The sequence below is a fragment of the Kogia breviceps genome, chromosome X (assembly GCF_026419965.1).
Source record: "Kogia breviceps isolate mKogBre1 chromosome X, mKogBre1 haplotype 1, whole genome shotgun sequence".
Classification (NCBI taxonomy): domain Eukaryota; kingdom Metazoa; phylum Chordata; class Mammalia; order Artiodactyla; family Physeteridae; genus Kogia; species Kogia breviceps.
In genome coordinates, this window is record NC_081330.1 from 2036945 (window position 1) to 2061796 (window position 24852).

At 50.2% G+C, this 24852-nt stretch overlaps 1 protein-coding gene across 5 annotated transcripts in view; it reads right to left on the reverse strand.

Annotated features, from left to right (window-relative positions):
* Positions 1 to 6793: 6793 nt before the first annotated feature.
* NSDHL (NAD(P) dependent steroid dehydrogenase-like) overlaps positions 6794 to 24852 on the reverse strand; it is a 30461-nt gene continuing 12402 nt past the window's right edge. For 3 of the 5 annotated variants that reach the window (XM_059049638.2, XM_067024179.1, XM_067024180.1), the window contains 6 exons: positions 23822 to 23980; positions 17176 to 17322; positions 12589 to 12717; positions 10300 to 10442; positions 8993 to 9095; positions 6794 to 8173 (listed from right to left, as the gene is read on the reverse strand). In XM_059049638.2, coding sequence (XP_058905621.1) covers positions 7841 to 8173; positions 8993 to 9095; positions 10300 to 10442; positions 12589 to 12717; positions 17176 to 17322; positions 23822 to 23980 — 1014 coding nt within the window. In that variant the 3' untranslated portion in view covers positions 6794 to 7840. The remainder of the gene's footprint in view (positions 8174 to 8992; positions 9096 to 10299; positions 10443 to 12588; positions 12718 to 17175; positions 17323 to 23821; positions 23981 to 24852) is intronic. The other 2 variants (XM_067024181.1, XM_067024182.1) reach the window with 1 other exon arrangement.

Genomic DNA, 24852 nt, shown 5'->3' on the forward strand with positions numbered 1-24852 from the left:
GGCCTCCTCTAGCTAACCCCCAAGGCAGCCTCTGCCTTCTCTTCAATTCCATTGAGCTCAGCTCTGTGGAACACTCATGCTGAGGTGGGGAGAGGTAGGCTGCAGGGTGCCAATGCCTGTACTGGCAATTCAAGAGTCACAGGGAGGTTCTGAGTGGGCCCTGTCTTGGAGGACCGCTTAGTCTAGAGGGATGCAGGTATAAGAGCCAGGGATCTTGGGCTAGTGCCAGTGGTAGAGGAGGCAGGCACGGTGGGAGCTTGGCGGAGGGCACAGCGGGACCTTCAAGTGGCCAGGCTGCCAGCCCAGGCAAAGGGGACAGGAGGCATTCCAGGGCTACCATGGGTCTCCCTCTAAAGCTCCTGAGCAGACTGCGCGTGGAACCCCCCGGCCATAGATGTCAAAGTTGACCTTGGGCCCCTCCACACCGAAAACAGCCTCTCAACATCCAGTGGTCTCAGCCAGAACTGGCTTTGGAAAATTGAGCCATCGTACAGTCGTGTTAACAGGACAGGGAGCTCTGGAGCCCTTGGCACTGCAGTGGCATGAGACACCCTCTCCTGAACAGCCTGCAGTGCCGTCGGGTCTTCGCCCTGCCTCTCTTGCGGGGCCCAGTCTCTACAGGTTTGGTATCAGCACCACATGGGCCCATACTGGGAGCCCCTTTAGTTGGCTACGGCTAGATGGCCTTTGGCTGGGTGGCCTTAGCTTAGCCTCTGAGCTTCATTCTCCCGAATGCTAATCCCAGCCCCAAACGGGGCACAAAGAGCATGTCCAAATCCCAGTCCCTCCCCTACTGGGACCCAAGGCCCGGTCCAGGATCAGAGGCCCTGGGCCCGGGCCTGGAGGCAGTGCTGGAGCAAACAAACACGTGCTCACCCGGGCCACTGGATTCTCAGGCCTTTCGGAGCCCACCCTACAGATCCACCCACATTTCTCAGCACCTTCTAAGCCAGAGCCACCCTATTAGTGACCTCCGTACAGGTTTCACAATCATCACTTGTGCCGAACTAGCCCAGTGAATGATCTGAATAATGCTTGGCAGACAGACAGGGCTCCAGGGATGTAGCTACCGTTAGGTAGGCAGGCCTCTGGCGCTTTACCCAGGGCCTGGTCTCTTCGAGCCAGCTCTGCAGGAGCTGCCCCATGGATTCATGGATTGTTGAGCCGATCAGGACTTGTCTGCCCCTTGGCCCCCTCTTCCGGCTGGAGGCCTGCCACGTCCCTGGGCCCCAGTACGTCCCACGCCTCGATGGCCTGCCTGCTCAGCACCCTCTGTGTGCATCTACCTACAGTGTTGCAAGTCTACCTGGCCACCGCCTAAGCTAGCTGTCTCACTGCCTTGCGCTTGGGTTCAGACAGAACCTCATGCTTGACTGGTTTTGCCAGACGAATCTTAGAGGACCAGGACACTCCTACCCCCACTGACCACCAGCCCAGAGGAAGCCCTTTCTAGATCCCACGTACCTCATTAGCCACTGTGGCAGGTTGATGAATGGATTTTCCCCCCAGAGCCTCCAAAAGCGACCACCTGTTGACACTTTCACTTTCTATCGGTGTAACTGATTTTGGACTTCTGACTTCTAGAACCGTAGGAGAGTAAGTTTCCATTGTTTTAAGCCACTGACTTTGCGGTAATTTGTTACAGCAGCCACAGGAAACTCATACCTCTAGTATCCGCATCCAGTGCAGGGGTTCGGGGCTCAGGCCACTCGGGATTATCCTGAGAATGTTGGGCCGGAGGGCAGCCAGCCTGGGGTTACGGCACAACGGTGACGCAGTCAGCTGCGTGTCTTGAGAAAACCCCTCCCCCCCGCCCAAGGCTTTGGGCTTCCCTGTACAAAGTGGGGATCAGAATAAACAGGATTGCTGTGAGGAGCAAAGGAGAGAACGCGGGTCCGTGTGTCTGTCCATCCGTCTATCTGGGAATGTGCTGGCTGAGGACGTGCTGAACAAAAGGCAGCCCTCCGCCCTCCTCCCCAAGACCCTGCTCCTGTCATCCTGCTCTGCATTCCTCTCTGGCCTTTTCTCCAGTCCCCTCCTATCAAACTCATTTAACAAATCTGGGGTGTCATTGGTGTGACTAGCATCATCTGGGTCAGGAGCTGGAGGGTTCTTTAAATTTAAAGTCAAAGACGGGAATAAAACACAGACCTACTAGAGCATGGACTTGAGGACACGGGGAGGGGGAAGGGTAAGCTGGGACAAAGTGAGAGAGTGGCATGGACATACATACACCACCAAATGTAAAGTAGCTAGCTAGTGGGAAGCAGCCGCATGGCACAGGGAGATCAGCTCTGTGCTCTGTGACCACCTAGAGGGGTGGGATAGGGAGGGTGGGAGGGAGGGAGACGCAAGAGGGAAGAGATGTGGGAACACGTGTATATGTATAACTGATTCACTTTGTTGTAAAGGAAAAACTAACACACTATTGTAAAACAGTTATACTCCAATAAAGATGTTTAAAAAAAAATTGAAGGCATTTTCTTAAAAAAAAAAAAAAGTCAAAGAAAATCTGCCCTTGAGAAGACGACCATCAAAGAAAAATACGGAGGGGAAGATGAAGGAAGGATTCGAGTTGCATGAGCAGGACACGGAAATCTGCCTTGGGTACAAGAGTACCACTGACTGACAATGCTTGCGGCCTCAGGCTGCAGCTTCTCTGTGACCACTGAGCCCAGTTGTAGTGAACTGTGATTCTGTCATTAATAACTACCTCTTCCTCCCTCACCAGACCGTGAGCTCCATGTCACTCTCCAGGGGGCAAGAAAGTCAAAGCTCCTTGACCCCTGCAACCTCACCTCCTACCATTTCTAGCCAGAGCCCACGGTGGCTCCCTTAGCCTGCAAGGTGGAATGCTATTGTTCCTCAAGTTGGCCAAATCGGTCTCATCCTATTTTGCTTTGTTTTGTTTTGTTTTTTTGACAGTAGCCATCCTAATGGGTGTGAGGTGATATCTCACTGTGGTGGTTTTTTTTTTTTTATTTTTTGCGGTACGCGGGCCTCTCACTGCTGTGGCCTCTCCCGTTGCGGAGCACAGGCTCCGGACGCGCAGGCTCAGCGGCCACGGCTCACGGGCCCGGCCGCTCTGCGGCACGTGGGATCCTCCCGGACCGGGGCACGAGCCCACGTCCCCTGCATTGGCAGGTGGGCTCTCAACCACTGCGCCACCAGGGAAGCCCTCATTGTGGTTTTGATGTGCATTTCCCTAACGATCAGTGATGTTGAGCAGCTTTCCATTTGCCTCTTGGCGTATTGGTCACTCTTAAGCAGAGGCTGGCAAACTTTTTCTGTAAAGACGAACTATTTTAGGCTTGTGGGTCACATGATCTCTGTCGTAACTGGTCAACTCTGCAGTGGTAGTACAAACACAGCCAGACGCAAGAGGGAAGAGATATGGGAACATATGTATACGTATAACTGATTCACTTTGTTGTAGGGTGGAGGCTAGCACACCGTTGTAGAGCAGTTATACTCCAATAAAGATGTAAAAAAAGAAAAGAATGGACGTGGCTGTGTGCCAATAAAACTATGCTGAGCAAACCAGGCAACAAGCAGGATGTGCCCCTGACTTCACAGTTTGCAGACCTCTGCTCTTGAGGCAGGGAGCACTTGAGTTGTTACTTTCTCTGTGGGACTCACTGAGAGTAAGGGCTCTATCTTGGTCACTTCTGTATCCCTTTGCACTTAGCAGGTGGTCAGTTAATATTTTCTGCATTGATGGTCCCCGACTTCCCCCGTCACAGCCAATGGCGCCTGTGTCTCCTAGTAACCGCTAGACAACGCATATTGCAAGAGTTAGTTGGGAGACAGGCTGCAGTAGAGGACAAAAGGAGGGACCCTTTTCCCTCCTTTTCTCCCTTACCCAGGTCACTCTAGAAAGTTCTCTAGGCTGAAGCAGCTAATGTGAACAAAACTCCTGGGGCTGAGTGGATGCGAGGCAGACCCAACAAAGGGAAGTCTAATTTGTGTCCACCGTAACTTGGAGTCTTCCGAGATCAACAACTAGGTAGTGCTTATGGAAAGAGGTGAATGCTGGTGATGGAAGGTTCTAGCGTCTCCCAATATGTCTCTTTTCTTTCTCTCCATTCCGAAATATCTATCTGTGCCCTTTGAGTCCTTCACTTTGGAAAGCCTCAGATGAGCCTGTGTCCCTTAGTGGTGCGTTAAGCTGACTGAATCTAGATGGTGACATGGGGTGCACTGGCCTGGGGAATCGGGAGCCCATGGTCCAGCCCTGACTGTGCTCAGTGCCTGAGTGCCCTTGGCTGTGGCTGCTTCTCTCTGGGGCTCCCCCAGCTGGTCAGTGTGGGTGTTACTGGCTTTCTCCTCTCAATGCCCTTCCAGTCTGGTGACACTGATCACCTTCTCGGGAGTAAGCGCTACACAGGACTCCAGGGACAGAGAAGTGAATCAAAAGCCCCTGGTCTTTGAGCAGTGGAGCGGCTCACAGGAGGTCTGGGCAGCCGAGCCAGTGATTACCGTATGATTGAGGAAGTGCTCAGACGGCAGTGCGGGCCAGGATTTGTAGGGAGCCAGAAGAGAGAGATCTTTGTGGGGGAAAGCTGCGAGGAGGAAATGATGCTGCAGGTGAGGTTTGAAAGAAGAGGATGCGGACCCAGCTGTGCAGAGGAGAGGGCTGCTGAGGAGCCAGGAGGAGCTTAGAGGCTAACTTGCTGGGGTTGTGTGGAGGGAGGGCAGGCGAGGGAGGTCACATCGAGAGGCATTTCAGTTCAGTAGAAGGGAGAACTTTCTAGCACCAAGGCTGTCTCACCCAGCAAGTAGAGAGGAAGCCTAGAGCTCCTTGTCAGTGGGGAGAAATGCACACCAGAGTTCAGAGGGCTGTGGCGAAAGGCCAGCCTCTGCCTTGGTTCCAGTTCTTCCCTGGTTTGGAGTCATGGACCCTCCATCCAGGGCAGGCTTCTCTGCAGCTGCTGGCTCCCAGCCCACTGGCTCGAATTTTGTGTTGGGCCACAGTCATCTGTGAAAAGCTGATGACAGCTCCGTGCCTCTCCTGCCAAAAGACACACACTCACAGATGCCCCAAAGGCCACGTCCAATTTATGGGGTTCACAGACCTCCCGAGTCCACACACGAATGCCAGGCCTGGAACCTCTGCTCCAACTCGGCCCGCTGGCCGCTGTTCCCCAGTCCTTGGACCGTTTCCTCTGCTTGCAGCTGTTACTCTAGGATGCCAGGCCAGGCAGGTGCTTACCCATGCTTCCTGACCTCCCCTGGTGTGGGCAGGAGAAAGCGCACAGAGGGAATACAGTAAACGACGTGAAGACCGAGAGCCTCGGGCTGGGAGCCCAGAGGAAAGAGACAGTTTCCAATCGGGAGGATCAGGGTACGCACTGGCGGGGGAAAGGGAGCTGGCCATCCTGGACTGGGCGCCACGTCGGGGAGAGGACACTGCAGGCAGTGTTCAGGAGAAAACTGCGACCCACTGAAGTGTTTTCGGCAGAGAGGAGAGGCAGGATCTAGTTGTGTTTCAGGAAGGACACCCGTATGGGCGTAGAGTGTGCGTTGGAGGGGACAGACAGATCAGCCCAGCCTTCCCAGTACACCCGACCCAGGTGCGCACGGGGCCACGCGTGGAACTAGGTCGGCATGGATGGGGAGGGGAGAGGGCGTGAAACAAGAGAGCTCCCCAATGAACATGCAGAACCGGGCCTGGACTTGTAGCCGTCCCCAGGCTGGGAGACAATGGCCTTCCCTCAGGCCTGAGGCTGCACAGGGGTGAGCCACAGACCGGGTCGGTTATCCAGTGTGTCATTTTAGGGGCGTGCACGGCAAGGCTCTGGTTGGCAGGAAAGGGACGGGGTGGGAAAGTGGAGGGAGGGCGGTGGTCCAGGGCTCCGGGCAAGTTCAGTCTTACGGGGGCTGACGCGAGGTTCTAGCTGTACTCAGTGACCTGGTGGGAGACCACTTCAGTTGTTCTGAACCATTGGGGGGGGGGGCTTGCGAAACAGAGTGCCAGGCCTGCCCTCTGAGTGTCGGTTCAGGTCTGCGGTGGGGCGCCAGTTTCTAACAGCTTCCCAGGGCTGTGCAGAGTCTATGTTTTCCTGGCCGTCACACTTTCTTCAAACAGGTGGGGGGGCCGAGACCCGCCAGCTCCAGTCTTCCCAGCCTGAGACCCTCCTTCCAGTAGCTCCAAATGCGGAGTCCTCCCTTCAGTGCCCTGGCCTCCTCCGTCTCACCCCCCAGAGGAATCCCGACTCCTTTCCAGGCCCTTCCACTAAGGCTCCATTTCTAGCTGCACGGACAGCTGCATCATCGCTCAGAGTTGTGTTACTTCCTATCTGGTCTCTCATAGGGTGGTTGGAATGAGTTTGTGGGTCTTGGCTCCCCATTGCTGGAACTGTCAATGGTTTCCCAGGCCTACAAGATAAAGTTCAGCTCCACCAACCTCCAAGGCCAGCTGGACATTTCTGTACTTCACTGAACCTGCGAGACAACACATTGCTAATAAAACGATGACAAGCCAATGCCTGTGAACCTTACCTTTTACCTTGAAACGCCATCTAGGGGCCTGCACCTACTTACTCTTTATCCATCCTTCAAGGCCTTGGTTGGAAGCCGCATGTCCTTCCCCTGAACTTACACCACCTCGTCTCGAGTGTCTCTATCATTTCCTACCTGCTATTATAGGGGCTTGTGACCGTATCTTAAACTCCTCTATTCTAACTGCCTTAGGGGCAGAAGCCCTGTTTTCTTTCTGTTTGTGTCCCCCACCCCAGCAGCTGTTTCGCCCCAGGTGGGGGTCAAGTTCATATCACACAAACTGCACGGCATGTACAATACCTTCGCTTTATTCCAGTCTCCCCAGCTGTCTCCCCACCCTTGCACAAAGGCAGAGAAGCAAACAGAAGTCTTTAAGGTTACATTTCAATGAGTCTGAGAAGAAACCAGAATCTGTAAGCAGAACATCCGAAAGTGAAGAGCGCAGAATCACTATATGTGCTATGCCTGTCAGAACTGGCCTGAAGGGTCTATGAGCAGGAGGTGCAGGGAAGTAGCCCTTTCTGCATCACCTCGCGCTGTTTCTGCCCAAACTCCGAGCAGATAAAGGAGGCACTCTTCTCTCTGACCTTTTCCATGGCTTACCGTCAACCTGCCCAGTGTCCCATGTTAGGAGAGGTGCTAAACAGCTTGAAACGGCATGCCACTCGGGCAGACCACCACCTTGCCATTAAAAGGACACAGGGCTCTGTGGATAAAGGGAGAGGTGTCCATGAAAGAATGCTGCAGGAAAAAATACTGCAGGCAGGCACACCAGCTGTACCTGAGAGAGAACCTGGGAGCGTGTAAGGAGATGAACGACCCGTAGCTCTTCTCCCCAGGGATTTGGGGGGGGGGTTTACAGTTATTCAAGCTTTTTAAAAGTTTTTGCTCTAAACTCTTGTGTCTATTTAAAATGTACACTTGAAGCCTCACCATGTGTTTATAACTTCTGCTTTTCTCTAGGGGCTCCTTGAGCAGAGGCTGCGTGGAAATAAGTCTAGGACCCCCTCCTCAATCAGCAAACGGCTTGTTTCTTCCCTACGGCTTCTTTGATTGTTTACAAGGCCACTGGAATGATACGGAACCCGGGAGGAAGCGGGTGGGGGAGGGGGAGAGAATACAAAGCAGTAGACTAGGAAGCTGTCCTACTTTAAGAAATCCAAATCCAGTCCTATGAGGAAGAAGAAACGCCTGCTGATTTCGCCACCCTCGGAGTCACAGAAGGGTGGGTGTGCTCTCACAGAACCAGCCGGAGGAGACCTAAGCTCAGAAGCAAGTCACCGGAAGGGCAGAGTTACCGGCTGGGGAACGCGTGGAAGGGCCCGGGCTCCAGGCCGCCTCACTCGACCTTCCGCAGGTGGTGAAAGCTACGCACCGTCCTGTCCACGGCGTCATCCATGCTGACCAGCGGCCGGTAGCCCATGGCCTTTTTGGCTCTCTCACAGCTGTAGTAATGGAACGTGCCAGCCAGCGCGACCCGCATGGGCGTGAAAGTGGGCTGCAGCTGGATTATGGGACTGATTACCACCACCAGGAGGGACAGCAGGAGGGCCAGGTAGTAGGCCACCCAGTAGGGGATGTGGTACTTGGGGGCCTCGTAATTGAGGCCTGTCAGGATGCGGGACAGGAAAGCCCAGAAAGGGACCGGCTCATCGTTGGTGATGTGAAAAGCCTGCAGGGGGGAAGGAGAAGTTAGGAACTGCTCCCCAGCAGGACGGGGCAGCAGGCCATGCTTGGAGCTTGGAGCTCCGCCAGGACCAACATTTTGAGAAACCAGTGGCCACTCCCTGCCTGGCCGCCCCAGTTCCTTTGCAAGGCAGCTCAAAAGTGAGGCGGTTATTAAGCCTACAGAGATCGCGGCACTTCACGTGGTCCTCAAATCTGCATATATGAGCCTGTGGCCGAGAGGCCTTTTTGATTTGCAGCTGCAGGCGGCTTTCAGGCGATGACAGGATTTCAAGTGAAGCCTAGACTGCACTTGGGAAGGTACGTTTGTTAATTTAATAATTGTGTCAATCATGGTAAATGCAGTAAATCCTCTTATCTTCAGATTCAACGAACGGGTCATATGACGTTTCTGAAATGTGCCGTCTTTGGTGTAAACTGAAAGTCATACCCAACATACCCCCGCCACACTGAGAGTTACAGGGGTGGGAAAATGGCAGAGGTCCAGGAGAACAAAATGAGGCCCCAATATGGGGGATTCCAAAGGTAGGCGAGAGAAACAAACAAGACGGGGGCCCTAGGAGTGGGAGTGAAAGGAGCCCGCGTGTGCTCTCTCATCTCTGCGTGAGAGCTGACCTCACCCTACCAGAGGGGCTCAACCACGGCCCAGTGGGATCCTGAAGCACGTTTGCCAGGATGCAGGGTCAGAGAAGCCATTTGCCAGCGGGTCCGATCACTGGGAGGACAATTGTGAAGGCAGGCGGACACACGGGGGCAGGAAAGGGTGGGCCGGCTACTGCCGAGCAGGTAGAAGCAGGTGCCTTACCTTCCCACCCAAGGCTGTGTCTCTGGAGAGGTGCTCTGCAGCCAGGATGTGTCCGTGGACCACGTTCTCCACGAAGGTGAAGTCCACCAAGTTCTCCCCGTTCCTGCAGGTGCACAAGGAATGGGTTCCCTGCACCGGGAGCGCTTCGCTGCACACCTGGTACAGCCCCTGCACATGGACCCAGGGCCAGGACCCGCCTTGGCAATGCCGGCCCCTGGCACGCCTGGGCATCCATAACAGTTGAAGATGTGCAGGAGGCCACGGCTCCTAGGCCCTCAGGGCCACCGGGATATTTAAGGGCCCACCAACGAATCTGCAAGTCCCATGCCCTGCCCGCCCCATGCCAGTGTGGCCAACACTGGCATTGTCTGCTCTGGGCTCTAATTAGGGCAGCAGCTCTGAACTCCCTCCAGGGCACTCTGGGATAATGCCTTGCTCTGGTCTCAGAGTTTTCTACTATCTCTTTCTAATCCCACAGCAGGGAAGCCAAGTGAAAGGCAGGGAGGCAAGGTGGCAAGGCACAGGGATAAAGGGGGAAAGAAAGGGAGAAAAGAGAAGGAAGGAAGGAAGGGAGGGAGGGAGGGAGGGAGGGAGGGAGGGAGGGAGGAGGGGGGGAAGGAAAGGTAGACAGGGGACACAGTCCCAGTCTCATTACCTGCAGCGGCCCTCCCACCTGCACTTGCCCAGAGGAGGAACGTTAACACCTCCCCCACCTTCCTAGATGCAAGGAGAGCGGAGGGGCTTGGCCCTTAACCCTGGGCCAACTGTTTCCCCTCTGAGCCTGTTTCTGGAATTTCCAAACAGGGACACAAATATTTTCGCAGTCTACCTGAGAGGGCTCATGGGACAGAAGAATGTCTTGCCACAATCCATGTCTCCCTGGAACTTGTGACTATGACCTTATCTGGAGATAAGGTCTTTGAATATGTAATTCGTTTAGATGATGTCACACTAGTGTAGGGTGGGCCTTAAACCCAATGACTGGTGTCCTTATAAGAGGAGGGACGTTTGGATAGACACACAGAGAAAAGAACGTCATGTGAAGATGTAGGCAGAGACTGAAGTGACAGGTCTACGAGCCAAGGGACGCCAAGGGTTGCTGGCAGCCACCTGAGACTGGGAGAGGGGCCTGGAGTTTGGAGTCCTGGCCTCCATCACTGAGAGTGAATCCATTTCTGTTGTTCTAAGCCTCATGTGTTGTGGCAGCCCCGGGAAATGAACAGCGGGCAGTAGAGAAGGCCACGTAAGGGAAGGGCCGACTGTGTCCAGGGCGGGGGGTGCGGGGAGGAGGAGAGCAGCCAACTTACCCGATCATGAACTTCATCTTGCCTTTCCTGGCCGCCTCAACGAGAATGGGGACCAGCTGGGGGTCCCTTGGGCCAAAAATGCCGTGAGGGCGGATGGCCGTGGTTACGAAATTCCGGTCAGGATCGTTGGCACCCAGGACCGCCTGCGGGAGAGACGAGGGAGCGTGTGGGCTGCAGACATGCTCCCCGGGCTGCAAACCCACGTCAGCGACACCTACAACTCGGGACTCCTTCTGTGTCCCTTTCCCCACTCCAACACCCAAATCTGAAAACATAGGAGAGGGCTGGGTCGAAACCAGTAGAATCCAACAGAAAGGCCTGGGTTTGGGTTTGAACGCTAAAAGGCATGAATGCAGCAGTCTGTGGAAAATATCTGAGCGATCCAGTTAATGAGTTAGCTGGGGGCCTTCAGTAAGGCTGCTGCCACCAAATCAGCTCCTGACTTAAGCTCCAGCAGTCCTGGGCTGTTGTGGTCAGAACTGAGTACCACGTCCTAGGAAGGGACTCTGGCCAGGAAGAAGGGGCTGAGAAGGCGGGGGCTCTGGGAGAAACAGGGCAGCAACTCAGTAGCTAAACAGATGAACCAACATGTCGGGTGACTCCTCAGAGCCATGTGCTGTGTGGCTTAAGGTACAAGCTAGAACTTAAGGGCTTCAAGTACAGAGAAACAAGTCTTGTCTCAAAGGGAACAAAACTTCCCAAAGGATCTGACAGGTCGTTGTTAAAAATGCGGATCACGATGGTACCACCGCCAGGGCTGTGCTTCTGGAACGAGACGGCCCACGTCACCTCGGATTTCTACTGTGTGGCGGCAAAATCCTTGTCCGTGTCTTGGTGCAGTGAGCTTAAGCTACTTGTTGACTGCGTTCACAATGATTGGAGTTACCCAAAGGTGGAGCTGCCTCTCCTCTCCCCACCAGGCCCTGGTCCCCACAGCGACGACAGAGGAAATGACTAAATAAGCCTTCAAATGCCCTCTAGCCAAGGCTCATCTCTGTTACTAAAGAGAAGAAAGCTCCAGGAGTCCTAGATAACACCGCACTCCATCTATTATCTGTCAGCACGTTTGAAAGCCCACAGACAGCAGCTTGACATCTGCCGCCAACTGGAGGCTCCAGGACAGTTACTGCCAGAGGCGTTCACAGGCTTAGCTCATTTCCAGCAGAGCACCCAAGAGTCGGTGCAAGTGACACGACGATGGTCTGAACCACAGCTGCCGCTTGCAGTACCTGAGCCCAGTGGGCGGGAGACCCAGGAGCACTGGAGGAGGGTGCACGGGGCCCAGTGGAAGCTTCAGCGCTCCTTGGGTCAAGTCTGAGCAGGTGGGAGCTACGTGGGGCTCTCTGTGCTCCAAGGAGCAGGCGGGCAGACCCAGGACCGGAGCTTGCAAAAGGCTAGGGCCTCCATCCGCTGCACTGGGAAGCCCTTGGGGGGACTCTGGCCAATTGGGCGTTAAGCTCTGGTTCCATACGTACCGGCTGCGAAAGAAAACCTCGGTAGGCGTAGCCCGCTGCCAACGGCTGGGAGAGGCAAACTCACAGCTGCGTGGCTGAGGTGAGCTGCCTGTGGCCGACGCGCACCCATGGGTGTCCTCAGGGTAATATTCTCCTGGACGTTAGTCCCGGAGCTGGCTACTGTCGCTGTCTCTGTTACTTGGCCCAGACTGCTGCTACCACCAGCTGCTCCCTGGTGAAGCTGGCTTGCCAAGTGGAAAAGTACTTTTCCTTATAGTAAAGCAAGAGCCTTCCTTCCATTGTTTAATTTCAAAGAGAAAAAGGACAGGGGGTGCAAGAGTGCCACTAGGAAGGTGCGTTCAAATCAAAACACACTTGAGTGTTTCGCCTGAGTTCTGCCTGCCACTTTGGGTCATCATAGATTGTCTGATTTCTGGAGCACTTCAGTAGACTTGCATGGTACAGATGTTGAGTGCAGGCTCTAGAGCTGCGCGACCTCAGGAAGCTTCTGAACCTCTCTACGCCAACTGTCCTCCTCCGCAACCCGGTGACGATAACAGTACCTGCCTTATGGGGTCATTGCGAAGTTTAAATGAGGCAGCTCCTTGTAAAATACACAGAGTAGCGTCTGGCCGCGTTAAGCTACTATGTTATTACTTTTTCTGTTATTATCTTTGAAATTGAATTCCATCCACAAATTTTACTTCCCAATTTATATATTAGGCTTCAGAATACTAACTTCCTATGTTCATAAACATTCTTCTTAAGAATCTAAATTCTGTAGGCGTTCATGGACCTCGTCTGTAACTCACTCAGCCAGCTCTCAGGTACGTACTCTCTCCTGTAAGATCTTCGTCTCTGTGTAGTAGTCAATGGGTTTCACGGCATAAGGGAGGTCTTCGGTTCCATTTTTGATGTCGACACCCTCAAAGATGACACTGGCACTGCTGGTTAAAATGAGTTTCTAGCAGAGGAGAACAGAAGATTTAAAACAATGAGTCAGGAACGAGCACTGTTTAAACACCACGATGGTCGTGTAGGAAACAGAATCAAACGGCACGTGTTCACAAAGACCGCCATCTTTTGCAGGTATGGGAATTTGAGACACATTATGGCATCACACTCTAAAACAGTGAATTTCACATTTTCCCCCCTCTTATCACAACCAAGGGATAGAACAGACTTCCATTATTCATGGTATCTCACTATGGGAGTGATTCTCCACGGGGGAAGGAGAGCCCACAAACTTTGAGGGAGATGCCTGTCTGCAGAAGACCCTGGTGACTCTGATCCCAACCTTGGCACGTCAGCACACACGAATGGGCACGTGCCCACTGGCGAAATGCTATTTGAAAGGAAGTTGCCTTCTTACAAGGGTTCCTAGCTTCCAGCTATCTGGTTAAGGGCAGCCCACCCTAAACTGAACACCATTAGCTCGAATCACATCTTTATCACTTTTATTATTATTCAACATGGTTCTGGAAGTCCTAGCCAGCATGATAGGATAAGGGAAACAACAAAGTATAATGATTTGAAAAGAAGAAACAAAACTATTGCCATTCACAGGTGTTGCAAATGTCTACATACAAAGCACTACGAATATACAGAAAATATTAGAGTTCAGCAAAGTTGCTGAGTACAAAATCGATATACAAAAATTAACTGGGCCCCTATGCAGCAGCAGTTGAAAATGCTAAAAGAAAGGTACATGGAATAAAGTTAACAAAAGATGTACAAAACCTTTATGGAGTAAAGTATAAAGCTCTATTGAAAGGCATTAAAGAGAGAGATAAATAGACATATTATGTATGTATTTACAGATACGGAGACTCAGTATTTGAAAGATATCAATTCTCTCCCCAATTACCTTTAGGTTTGAGGCAATTACAGTAACATTTCCAACAGGGTTTATCAAGGAACTTGACAAGCTGGTTCTAAAATGTATACGGGCGAGCAAAGGGCTAAGAATACGCAAACAAGTTCTATTTTTTTTTCAAATTTTGTAAAATATTATTATATTTTCATTTTTAAAAACATCTTTATTGGATACTATAATTGCTTTACAATGGTGTTAGTTTCTGCTTTATAACAAAGTGAATCAGCTATACATATACATATATCCCCATATCTCCTCCCTCTTGCGTCTCCCTCCCTCCCTCCCACCCTCCCTATCCCACCCCTCTAGGTGGTCACAAAGTACAGAGGTGAACTCCCTGTGCTATGCTGCAGCTTCCCACTAGCTATCCACCCTACGTTTGGTAGTGTGTATATGTCCCTGCCGCTCTCTCACTTTGTCACAGCTTACCCTTCCCCCTTCCCACATCCTCAAGGCCATGCTCTAGTAGGTCTGTGTTTTATTACCATCCTACCCCTAGTCTCTTCATGACATTTTTTTTTCTTAGATTCCATATATATGTTAGCATACGGTATTTGTTTTTCTCTTTCTGACTTACTGCACTCTGTATGACAGACCCTAGATCCATCCACCTCACTACAAATAACTCAGTTTCATTTCTTTTTATGGCTGAGTAATATTCCATTGTATATATGTGCCACATCTTCCTTATCCATTCATCTGTCGATGGGCACTTAGGTTGCTTCCATGTCCTGCCTGTTGTAAATAGAGCTGCAATGAACATTGTGGTACATGACTCTTTTTTTTTTTTTTTTTTTTTTTTGCAGTACGCGGGCCTCTCACTGTTGTGGCCTCTCCCGTTGCGGAGCACAGGCTCCGGACGTGCAGGCTCAGCGGCCGTGGCTCACGGGCCCAGCTGCTCCGCGGCATGTGGGATCTTCCCGGACCAGGGCACGAACCTGTGTCCCCTGCATCGGCAGGCGGACTCTCAACCACTGCGCCACCAGGGAAGCCCTACATGACTCTTTTTGAATTATGGTTTTCTCAGGGTATATGCCCAGGAGTGGGATTGCTGGGTCATATGGTAGTTCTATTTTTAGTTTTTTTAAGGAACCTCCATACTGTTCTCCATAGTGGCTGTATCAATTTACATTCCCACCAACAGTGCAAGAGGGTTCCCTTTTCTCCACACCCTCTCCAGGATTTATTGTTTGTAGATTTTTTGATGATGGCCATTCTGACCGGTGTGAGATGATATCTCATTGTAGTTTTGATTGGCATTTCTCTAATGATTAGTGATGTTGAGCATTCTTTCATGTGTTTGTTGGCAATCTGTATGTCTTCTTTGGAGAAATGTGTGTTTAGGTCTTCTGCCCATGTTTGGATTGGGTTGCTTGTTTTTGACATTGAGCTGCTTGTAAATTTTGGAGATGAATCCTTTGTCAGTTGCTTCATTTGCAACTATTGTCCCCCATTCTGAGGGCAGACAAGCACATTCTGAAGAACACGGTTGGGGGAGTGACTTGTCCTACACTAGATACTGACGTTCATCCTACGGCAGGGCACAGGGGCCAAGAGAGTTTGAGAGCCGGGACCAGGCCTGCATAGATGTGCTGCATAGGGCGCTGAGCAGCGGGGAAAGGCTGGATCGTATAATACATGCTGCTGAGCACCAAAACATGCTCTGTCGACTTCAGAACATAGACACACACACATTCCTGGTGGGCTATAGATTTAAATGTGGGAAGTAACACTTTGAATCTTTGAAAAGAAAAGCACAGTAACCAATCTTCTGATTGCTCTACTGAGAGACATTCCCTAAATACTACATTAGAAAAACCACTTCCTGCACTGTTACCCAGTAAGCAATCTTGCCACTTCAGTGAATATACCAGAGTTATGTATATCAAGATGGAGAAATCTCAAAAACATAATGTTGGGGGAAAAAAAGCAAGTTGCAGGAAGATATATTCAACATGATACTATTTTTACAAAGTTTTAGATTTTCTTTCTTCTCTTTTGGCCATGCTGCACAGAATGCGGGATCTTACTTCCTGACCAGGGATCGAACCCGTGCCCCCTGAAGTGGAAACGAAGTCTTAACCACTGGACTGCCAGGGAAGTCCCCTACAAACTTTTTTTCTTTTAACGTGTTTATTGGAGTATAATGGCTTTACAGTGGTGTGTTAGTTTCTGCTTTACAACAAATTGAATCCGCTATACATATACATATATCCCCATATCCCCTCCCTCTTGCGTCTCCCTTCCACTGCCCTATCCCACCCCTCTAGGGGGTCACAAACCACCGAGCTGATCTCCCTGTGCTATGCGGCTGCTTCCCACTAGCTATCCACCCTACGTTTGGTAGTGTGTATATGTCCCTGCCACTCTCTCACTTTGTCACAGCTTACCCTTCCCCCTCCCCATGTCCTCAAGGCCATGCTCTAGTAGGTCCATGTGCAGCCAATAGGAGCTATTAGTTTGCATGTTACAAAAGTTTGTAGGGGCAAGACAGGAATAAAGACGCAGACCTACAAATTTTTTTATAACATGCAAACTAATAGCTCCTATTGGCTGCACATGGAGCAAACAGAAATGATAAACCCAAACTCTGTGGGTGGGGAAGGACAGCAATGACACTGAGGATGGGTACACGTGGGACTTCAGCGTCACTAGTAACATACCGTTACCTACATGCCGTGATGGCTGGGAGCTGTATTATTCTCAGGTCTTTTCTGGATGTCTGGGATAGTCCATTGAAAAAATAGCAGCATCTCCAAAGAAGACATACAGATGATTGCCAGCAAACGCATGAAAGGCTGCTCAACATCACTAATCATTGGAGAAACGCAAATCAAAACCACAATGAGGTATCACCTCACACCAGTCAGAATGGCCATCATGAAAAAATCTACAATCAATAAATGCTGGAGAGGGTGTGGGGAAAAGGGGACCCTCTTGCACTGTTGGTGGGAATGTAAATTGATACAGCCACTACGGAGGACAGTACGGAGGTTCCTTAAAAAACTAAGGAGGGCTTCCCTGGTGGCGCAGTGCTTGGGAGTCCGCCCGTCGATGCAGGGGACGCGGGTTCGTGCCCCGGTCCGGGAGGATCCCACGTGCCGCGGAGCGGCTGGGCCTGTGAGCCGTGGCCGCTGCGCCTGCACGTCCGGAGCCTGTGCTCCGCGACGGGAGAGGCCACAAGAGTGAGAGGCCCGCGTACCGCAAAAAAAAAAAAAAAAAAAAAAGAATGGTTAAAATGGTAACTTTTATGTTATATATATATATTTACATTTTATATATATATATATATTTAAGCCACAATAAAAAAAATAAAAGCAATTTCTAAATTTTGTAGCTCTTTAACCAAGACTAATAAACCTGAGGGTCCTCAGATGGTCTGTTCAGATGCTCAGCAGGTCCCAGGGCTGGATTTCTAGGCTCTTCACAACACTTTCGGAAGCAAGCCTGGCTAGGCACGGGAAGAGGACAAGATCCCTGGTTCCCACACACTTGGAAAGGGCCATCACACGTTCCTGACCGCACTCATTGCAGCTTTCCCCTTACCTGAACCCCAGCGTCTCTGCAAGCTTCAATGACATTCTTGGTGCCAATGTAATTCACTCTGTAAAAGAGTTCCTTGTTGTTACTGGATGGTGGGGGCGATGCGCAGTGGAAAACTGTGCTTACACCTTTCAGAGCTGGGTACAGATCCTGGAGAAGCAAACAAAGACCAAAAAATCACTCCTGCTTTAGACAAGTAAACATCCTCCTCACATTACCACTCTCCAATCTGGGGCATGTAGGTGTCCTGCCCTTTAATAATTCTACAATCAACACAGAAATACATTCTCATTGTAAAAGCGTCAAACAACACATAAGCACACGGCCCAGAAACCACATTGTCCCTTTAACGGCCCCCCTCCCCATGACCTGGGCCCAAATAAAAACTGGTTTGGGGCATGAGAAGCCTGTGGGGTCCAGAGAAAGGCAGCATCTTTGCCTTTGTGCCTCACGGGTGGTGGATGGATGGGGCACAATTCAGGGCACCTGGAGGTACAGCTCCTGGGGAAGATGAGCCCACAGATACACATTATGAACCATATGAAAAGACAGTGTAAATACCCAATACACAGCAGCATGTGCCGTTCTGTGAAACTAGACATAAAACAGTAACCTGAGACAAAAACATGTACGTTTAATTTATTGCTACAGGGAAGCAGAGCTCCTGAGATCAACGGCTGATTGCAGATCTGGGGCAGGAAACAAGATGAGCCAGGAACACCTTGTCGCATCAGAAAATAATTCCTGTTAAAAGGACTTGAGAGCCAACTTGAAGACGCTCCCACTGGCCAAAAAAGAAAGAAGGGACAATTTGATCCCCAGTAAGAGTAAGAATTCCTTTTGCAAAGTGGCAAATAAAGGGAAAGAGTCAAGCATTTAATCTGCACAAGGTACAAAGATTTGAGCTAAGAAATAAAGAGAGAATAATAGCATGTCACCATTTTGTGAAACCTTAACTAAGTAATAAGATCTAGGAATGATCAATAGAGACTAACATCACCAAAAGAAGACAACCATGAATTATGTGCCTAGATCCACCGATTATTAGCATTTTGCCACAATTTTCTCTATGTAGACGTGACGTTTTTCCTTGAAACCATTTGAGAGTAAGCTGTAGACATCATGCCTCTCAAGTCTTCACCAGGCACCTCCTAAGAACGAAGACATTCTCCTAAATAACCACAGAACATTGATCGTATGCAAGAAATGTAACAGATAGGATACTCCTATCCAATAATTAGTCTCTATCCAAACTTCCCCAACTGTCCCAATAACGTCCCCTCAATTTGGATTAGTCTTTTAGATTTAATACTTTTGGCAAGAACATCACATCAGTGACATTATGACCTGCCCAGGGCATCACCCAGGAGGAACAAGACGGCAGTCTGTCCCGTTGTTGGTGATGTTGATCCAATCATTTGGCTAACGTGATGGCTACCAGATTCTGGCCATCAAAAAGGTACCTTTCTCTCTGTGTAATCCACTACTATTATATTTTGTGAGGCTCAAAATGTGCCAAATTTGGCCAGTGGAGGCTCTTCAAATTGGTTCCTGTGTCTTTCTGACATATTCTCATTAGGTTTTGAGTACTTCTTTAATTTTGTCCTAAGAAAATATTCCAGGCTCACCTTGTACTACCTCCCCCTGCCCCAGAGTCCTGCATAGGCTATGTTCCCAAGAAGCCCTGGTAAAATCTGAGCACTAGGTGTGCTTATGGCTATTGGGCTATCAATCCATGATGCCCCAAAGGAAAAAAACCAAACCAGAATCACATGCAGTCTTTACTCCACTAGAAATATAATACAAAGCACAGATATGACTTCACATTTTGTAGTAGCCACATTAAAAAAGGAAAAAGTGGGAATTCCCTGGCGGTCCAGTGGTTGGGACTCTGCGCTTCCGCTGTGGGGTGGGGGCGGGGGGGAGGCCTGGGTTCAATCCCTGTTCGAGGAACTAGGATCCCGCGAGCTGTGTGGCATGGCCAAAAACATTAAACAAACAGAAGTAAAAAAAATTAAAAAAACATAAAAAAGTAAAAAGAAACAGGTGAACATAATTTTAATGTATTTAATGTAAGCTACACAGACGTGTTCAACAACACGACAGAGATGAAATCTGCAAGATCCAGACCATGGTTTATGATAAACATCCATTATTCAATGAACAAGCTAAAGCTTTAAAATGTGAAGGGAACTTATAAATTAAGAGAGACTTAAACACTTCATTCCTGTCCTGCCCCTCCAGTTGACTGCAATATTCCTCAACCTTTTTGGTTCCTTATTGGGAAAGACAACTATACAAAAACATTGTGAGACATTCAGAGATATCTGAACACTGGTTAGAAATTAAGGAAGTGCCAATACATTTTAGGTGTGGTCGTGGAATTGAGCCATGGGTGGATTCTTATCTTTTAGCAACAAATACTGAAACGTTTACCAAAAAAATGACGAGATGTCTAGGTTTGGCTTGAAAATAATCTGAGGGTGGGGAGGGGATAGAGATGAAACAGGCCTGGCTGTGAGTGGATATGGAATAGAGGGAATCCACAACATATTCTAAAGACAGAAGGAGACAGAATACGTGGAGGAGAGACTAAGAGACATGTAGAATATAACGAAAGACTTTGCTGTATGTCCAGTAAGGCTTCCAGAAAGAATGGGGGTAGAGTCAATATTTGAAGAATTTTCTTAAAATGAGGCCCACTAGGTGCTGAGTAGGATTCAAAGAGAAAACTAAAATTCAGACCTAGAGATACTCTCTACAGACCATAAAGGACAAAAAAGAAAATCCTAAGAGTCACGAGGAAAACTCAGCTGACCTACAGAGGAACGATGCTCAGATTGAGCGACGGGGGGAAAATTGTGAAACTAGAATATTCCACCCGCAGCCAAACTGGCATTTATGAGTGAGGGGGAAATAGAGCCATGTTCGGGCATAAAAGGACTCAGCGAGTTTACTGTGTACAGATATTCGCTGGGGGGAATGCTACAGGAAATGCTTCAGCAGGAACAGGAAGGAACCTGGGAGAGAGAAATGGGATGGAAGAGGTACTGATGAGTGGAGACTTCAGTCCATCTCTCCCTTGTCTTTTACCGTCTCCAGGGTGAAGAAAATCTGGAAATGAAATACTGGCAACCATAGCATGGGCGTTGGGGGGGAGTGGTTTGCAGGGGAGCTGAAGTTTGCTAAAGAGCCTGTCTCCTTTGAGGGGACATGTCGGTGATCGAATGAGACCATATCCCTGCCATCAAGGAGGGTACATTCTCTGGGTGGGGGGCACAGATACCTAAGTTTACACAGAGTATATCAGCTAGTGCCAAGTGTTACACAGAGACACAAAGCAGAGTAAGGGAGATCCAGAGGGGCTGGATGCTTAGCATAAGGTGCTCAAAGACTTACAGGAATTTCCCGAACAAGCTCTGTGGTTCACGAAGAGCATTCCTGACAGAAGGAGCAGCGAGTGCAAAGGTCCTGAGGCAAGAACTCAGTTGGTGAGTTTGAGAAGCAGTAAGGAGGCCAGTGTACCTGGACCAGAGCAATGAGGGGGAGTGTGGGAGCGGGTGAGATCGGATCACGCAGGGCCTTGTGGGTGATTATTCAGGTCTGTATGCTTCCTATAAATAGGACTGGACACCCCTGGAGGCTTCTGAACAGAGGAGCCCTGAAGTCTGATTTATGCGTTAAAAGGGTGGTAGCTTGGACCAGGGTGGTAATGGAAGGGGTGAGAGGTTGATGGATTGGAGATCTACTTTGAGAGTGGAGTCTACAAGATTTGGTGATGTATTTTAGATACAGAACAAAGAGAGATACCCAGCAGGCAGCTGGACAGATACGAGGCTGGAGATCTCAAGCCTGGAGCTTATTAGCTTCTAGACTGTATTTAATCTGTGAGCCGGAGTGGAATCACCAGGGCATTAAGTGTGCTTGGAGAAAAGAGATCTAAGGAATAAGCCCTGGATCCTGCCAAGTTTAGAAGTTACAGAGATAAGGAGACTGAGGAGGTGCAACTGGTGAGGCAGGAGGATAAATGAGCGGGTGGTGAGTGAAGAAACTATCAGATGCTGCGGAAGGGTCCAGGCCGATGAGAAGCACGGTGTGGCCACCAGATCTGGTCACTTCCAGGTCCCTGGTGGCTGCGTCAGTGGCTGTTAGGTGAAGACCTAGCTGGAGTGCTGCTATGAGACAATGGAGGGAAGCAGTCAGAGGTGCTGAGAACAAATGGCCACAAGGGGAAAGTGGGGCAGTAGCTAAAGCCGCATCAGGGTGTTCTGTTTTCTTAAGATGGTGATGCCGTGCTGATGGCTGATCAAGGAGAGAGGGTGGAGAATCCCTAGAGGAATCACCAAGTAGGGAAGAAGACACGGGCTCTAGCTGGTGCCTGGACCATTTCCAGGGCTAAGCACGTGCAGAGTGTAGGTCTGCGGATATGGTGCCAGAAGGTACATGGGCCGCTTGAAGACCACGACGGTGAAGAAAGAGGCAACAAGCTTGTATTTTCTTCTCCAGCCCCATTTGGCTGCACAGAGACCCCCCAGGGAGGTAGAACTGGATTTAACCAGGGCTGGGCTTTAACCCAGGAAGTACAACATGATGGGGAGGTTTATGTGTCCATGTGGCTGTCTCCATTTTTCCAGCAGACACTAGTCCAGGGGCTGCTCTGAAGATATTCTATAGCTGTGGTTAACATCTATAATCAGTTGACTTGAAATCAAAGGAGACTATCCTTGATAATCTGGGTGGGCTTCATTCAGTCAGTTGAAAGGCCTAAAAGAGTAAAACCTGCGGTTTCGGTAAGAAGAAAATCGGCCTCAGGACTGCCTGAGCTTCCAGCCCGCCGGCCCGTCCTGCAAATTTCAGACTTGCCAGCCCCCACAATCCCTGTCTCCCTGGTTATTTCTCTGTAGAACTCTGACTGCTACGTACAATGAGAAGAAAAGGGTAAGAGGGCTGAGAATCATGCAAGGGAAAGTCAGCCATAGCCTTGACAGCAGGGAGGCTCTGAATGGGGTGAGGGGTAGTGGGAAAGGGCCAGATGCCTGGCTGGGCCACAGACCTGGTAGAGTCCACTCTACAGTCTTAGAGGCTGTGAACTGGAAAGACAGGAGCTGGGGCTCACAGTGCAACGCCTGTAAGTGAGATCACGGAGAGGACACACACTTACTGGTGTAGACCCGGACCTCCGTCATCCCCACTTGGAGGCCAAGGCGAGGGCACTGGCAGCATCATATGTGTGAATACTGAACTTGCCAACAATTACGATGAGGTTGACCTTGGCCGGGAGCTAAAACCACTGAGATGGAGTCACCTGGGAAAGGGAGAGGGTGGCTGTGGATCATGGCCACAAGGAAGGCTACTAGGGTATGTACAGCCTGCTGGTATTACCTTCAAAGCTGGAGGGAGCTCAGGTCAGGGTGAGAGAAGCAGGGATGACGAACAAGGAAGACTTCTACCCCATCTCCAGGCCCACAGGTGGGGAGGGTGGGGTAAGGAAGACAGCCTGGGGAAGCCATGGCCTTAAAATCCAAAGCAAACAAATAAACGAAACTATAGCCAATGATGCCAAAGCCAAGAAGGAGAGCCCAGTGACAGGCTGAAGGAAGCCACTGTGATGCATACAACACGCAAAGGACTGTCTCAAATAGAAAGGAATTACACATCCCTAGGGAAAACAAGGTGAAGCCAAAGACAAATGAGCGAAAGTCGCCGACAACGCATTTCACAGCGGAGGATCAGGAAAAGGCAGGGAGCCTGGCCACCCATGCAGAGAGGACATGTGACACTAAGCATCACTGGGGTAGCACTTCACTCTCTCCGGAATGGCAATACCAAAAAGTCTAAGAATACCAAGTGCTGGCAAGGACACGAGCAACGGAGATCCTCCCACGTGGCTGCCGTGAACTTAAATGACAAAGCAGCCTTGTTGAGCAATTTGGCAACATCTTAAAATTCAACATATTAACACCCTTGTAACTCGGCTAAATCTTGAAAACATTAGGGGAAAGAAGTCAGTCACAAAATGACAAATACTATGATCCCACTTATGCGAAGTGTCCAGAAGAGAGATGGGAAATGTATGGTTGCCAAGGGCTGGCGGGGGGTGGGGAGGACAGGAAACGGGGAACGACTGCTAGCAGGCCTGGGGCGTCCTTTTTGGGTGATGATGACAAGGTTCTGGAATTTCCATAGTGGTGAAGGATGCATCACTTTGTGAACAGACTAACAACCACTGAATTGTGCACTTTAGAAATGTGAAGTTTATGGGATGTGAATTAAATCTCAATTAAAAAAAAACTCCAGCAATTACACTTTCGGATATACATGCTGGGGCCGCAGTCGGCACACTATGGCCCGCGGACAACTTTTTGTAAATAAAGTTTTATTGCTACTCAGCTACATACACTCATTTCTGTATTGGCCACACTTGCCTTCGAACTACCAGGGCAGAGTGGAGTAGTGGTGACAGAGATGACGGTTACTCATTCTCGCTAGTAACAATGTGGGTGTGTGTTAAATTCTTCCCTATAACTTTACAATTTTTCAAAAACACTTTTCTTTTGGAAATAACAACTTGGCTGGCCTCTGAGCAGTTAAGTCTGGTAGTCTCCCTTCAGGGGCCTGGGGCAATCGGCAAGGCTGGGTGGTCTGTTACCTGCTGGCTGCAGAGGTCGCCCAGGAAGAACTGCACGCGAGGATCGTCGAACCCTTGCCGAATGTCAAATACGTTGACGGCGTAGCCTCTTGCCAGCAGCTGCTCCACCATGTGCTGCCCCAGGAACCCAGAGCCTCCGATCACTGTGCATTTCGTGGCCTGCAGAAAGGGAGGGAGGGCAGGGGGGGGACGGATGTGCTGAGAACTGGAAGCTATTGAGAGCCTGGACTCACAGACCATGAGCCACTGCGATGGCAGGTCCATCTCTTAGTTTGCAACTCTTCTTGAACCAGGTTGGAAACTTCATATAATTCTGGTGTCCTATCACCAATGCCAACCTTCTCTCCCGGGATCAGGAGAGACAGGATAGCAAATGATACTGAGGCAGACTTCGGTTAGACTGGATGACCTGAGGGGAGTTCCCTGGCGGTCCAGTGGTTATGACTCGGTGCTCTCACTGCCGTGGCCCGGGTTCAATCCCTGGTCGGGGAACTAAGATCTCGCAAGCTGCAAAGTGTGGTAAAAAAAAAAAAAAAAAAAAAAAAAGTGCCACCTTCGTGCTCCCAATAGCTGATCCATGGGCACTTTTAAGGCAAAAAGCAAACCAACCAACCAACCAACCAACCAACCACACACATGAATGGAAAAACAAAACAAATCAAAACATGCCACCTGCTCAATTGACAGTGTGCACTTAAAATACCAGACAGAAGAGAGCAGAGTTTCCTTACTTGCAGGGGAAAGTCAGCCCCCTTTGCTCCCCAACCACTATAGGGCTGGCTGTGTGGCTTCGGGCTCCTCACCTAACCCCTTCTCGCCTTAGCACATCCATGTAAGACTGTGATGTTGTCTGATGGGACCTCCTGGTGGGGCTGCAGGGAGGATGGGTGAGCTGTTCATCAGCCAGGCCCAGGGCTTTGCTTCCCCTCCTCTGAGCTCTGGGGACGTTGACAAATTCGCGGAGAGCTATGGTGTTTACAGTTCAGTTTCCGCAACACATGCACTCTTTTGGCTAAGTTCCAACTCTGGTA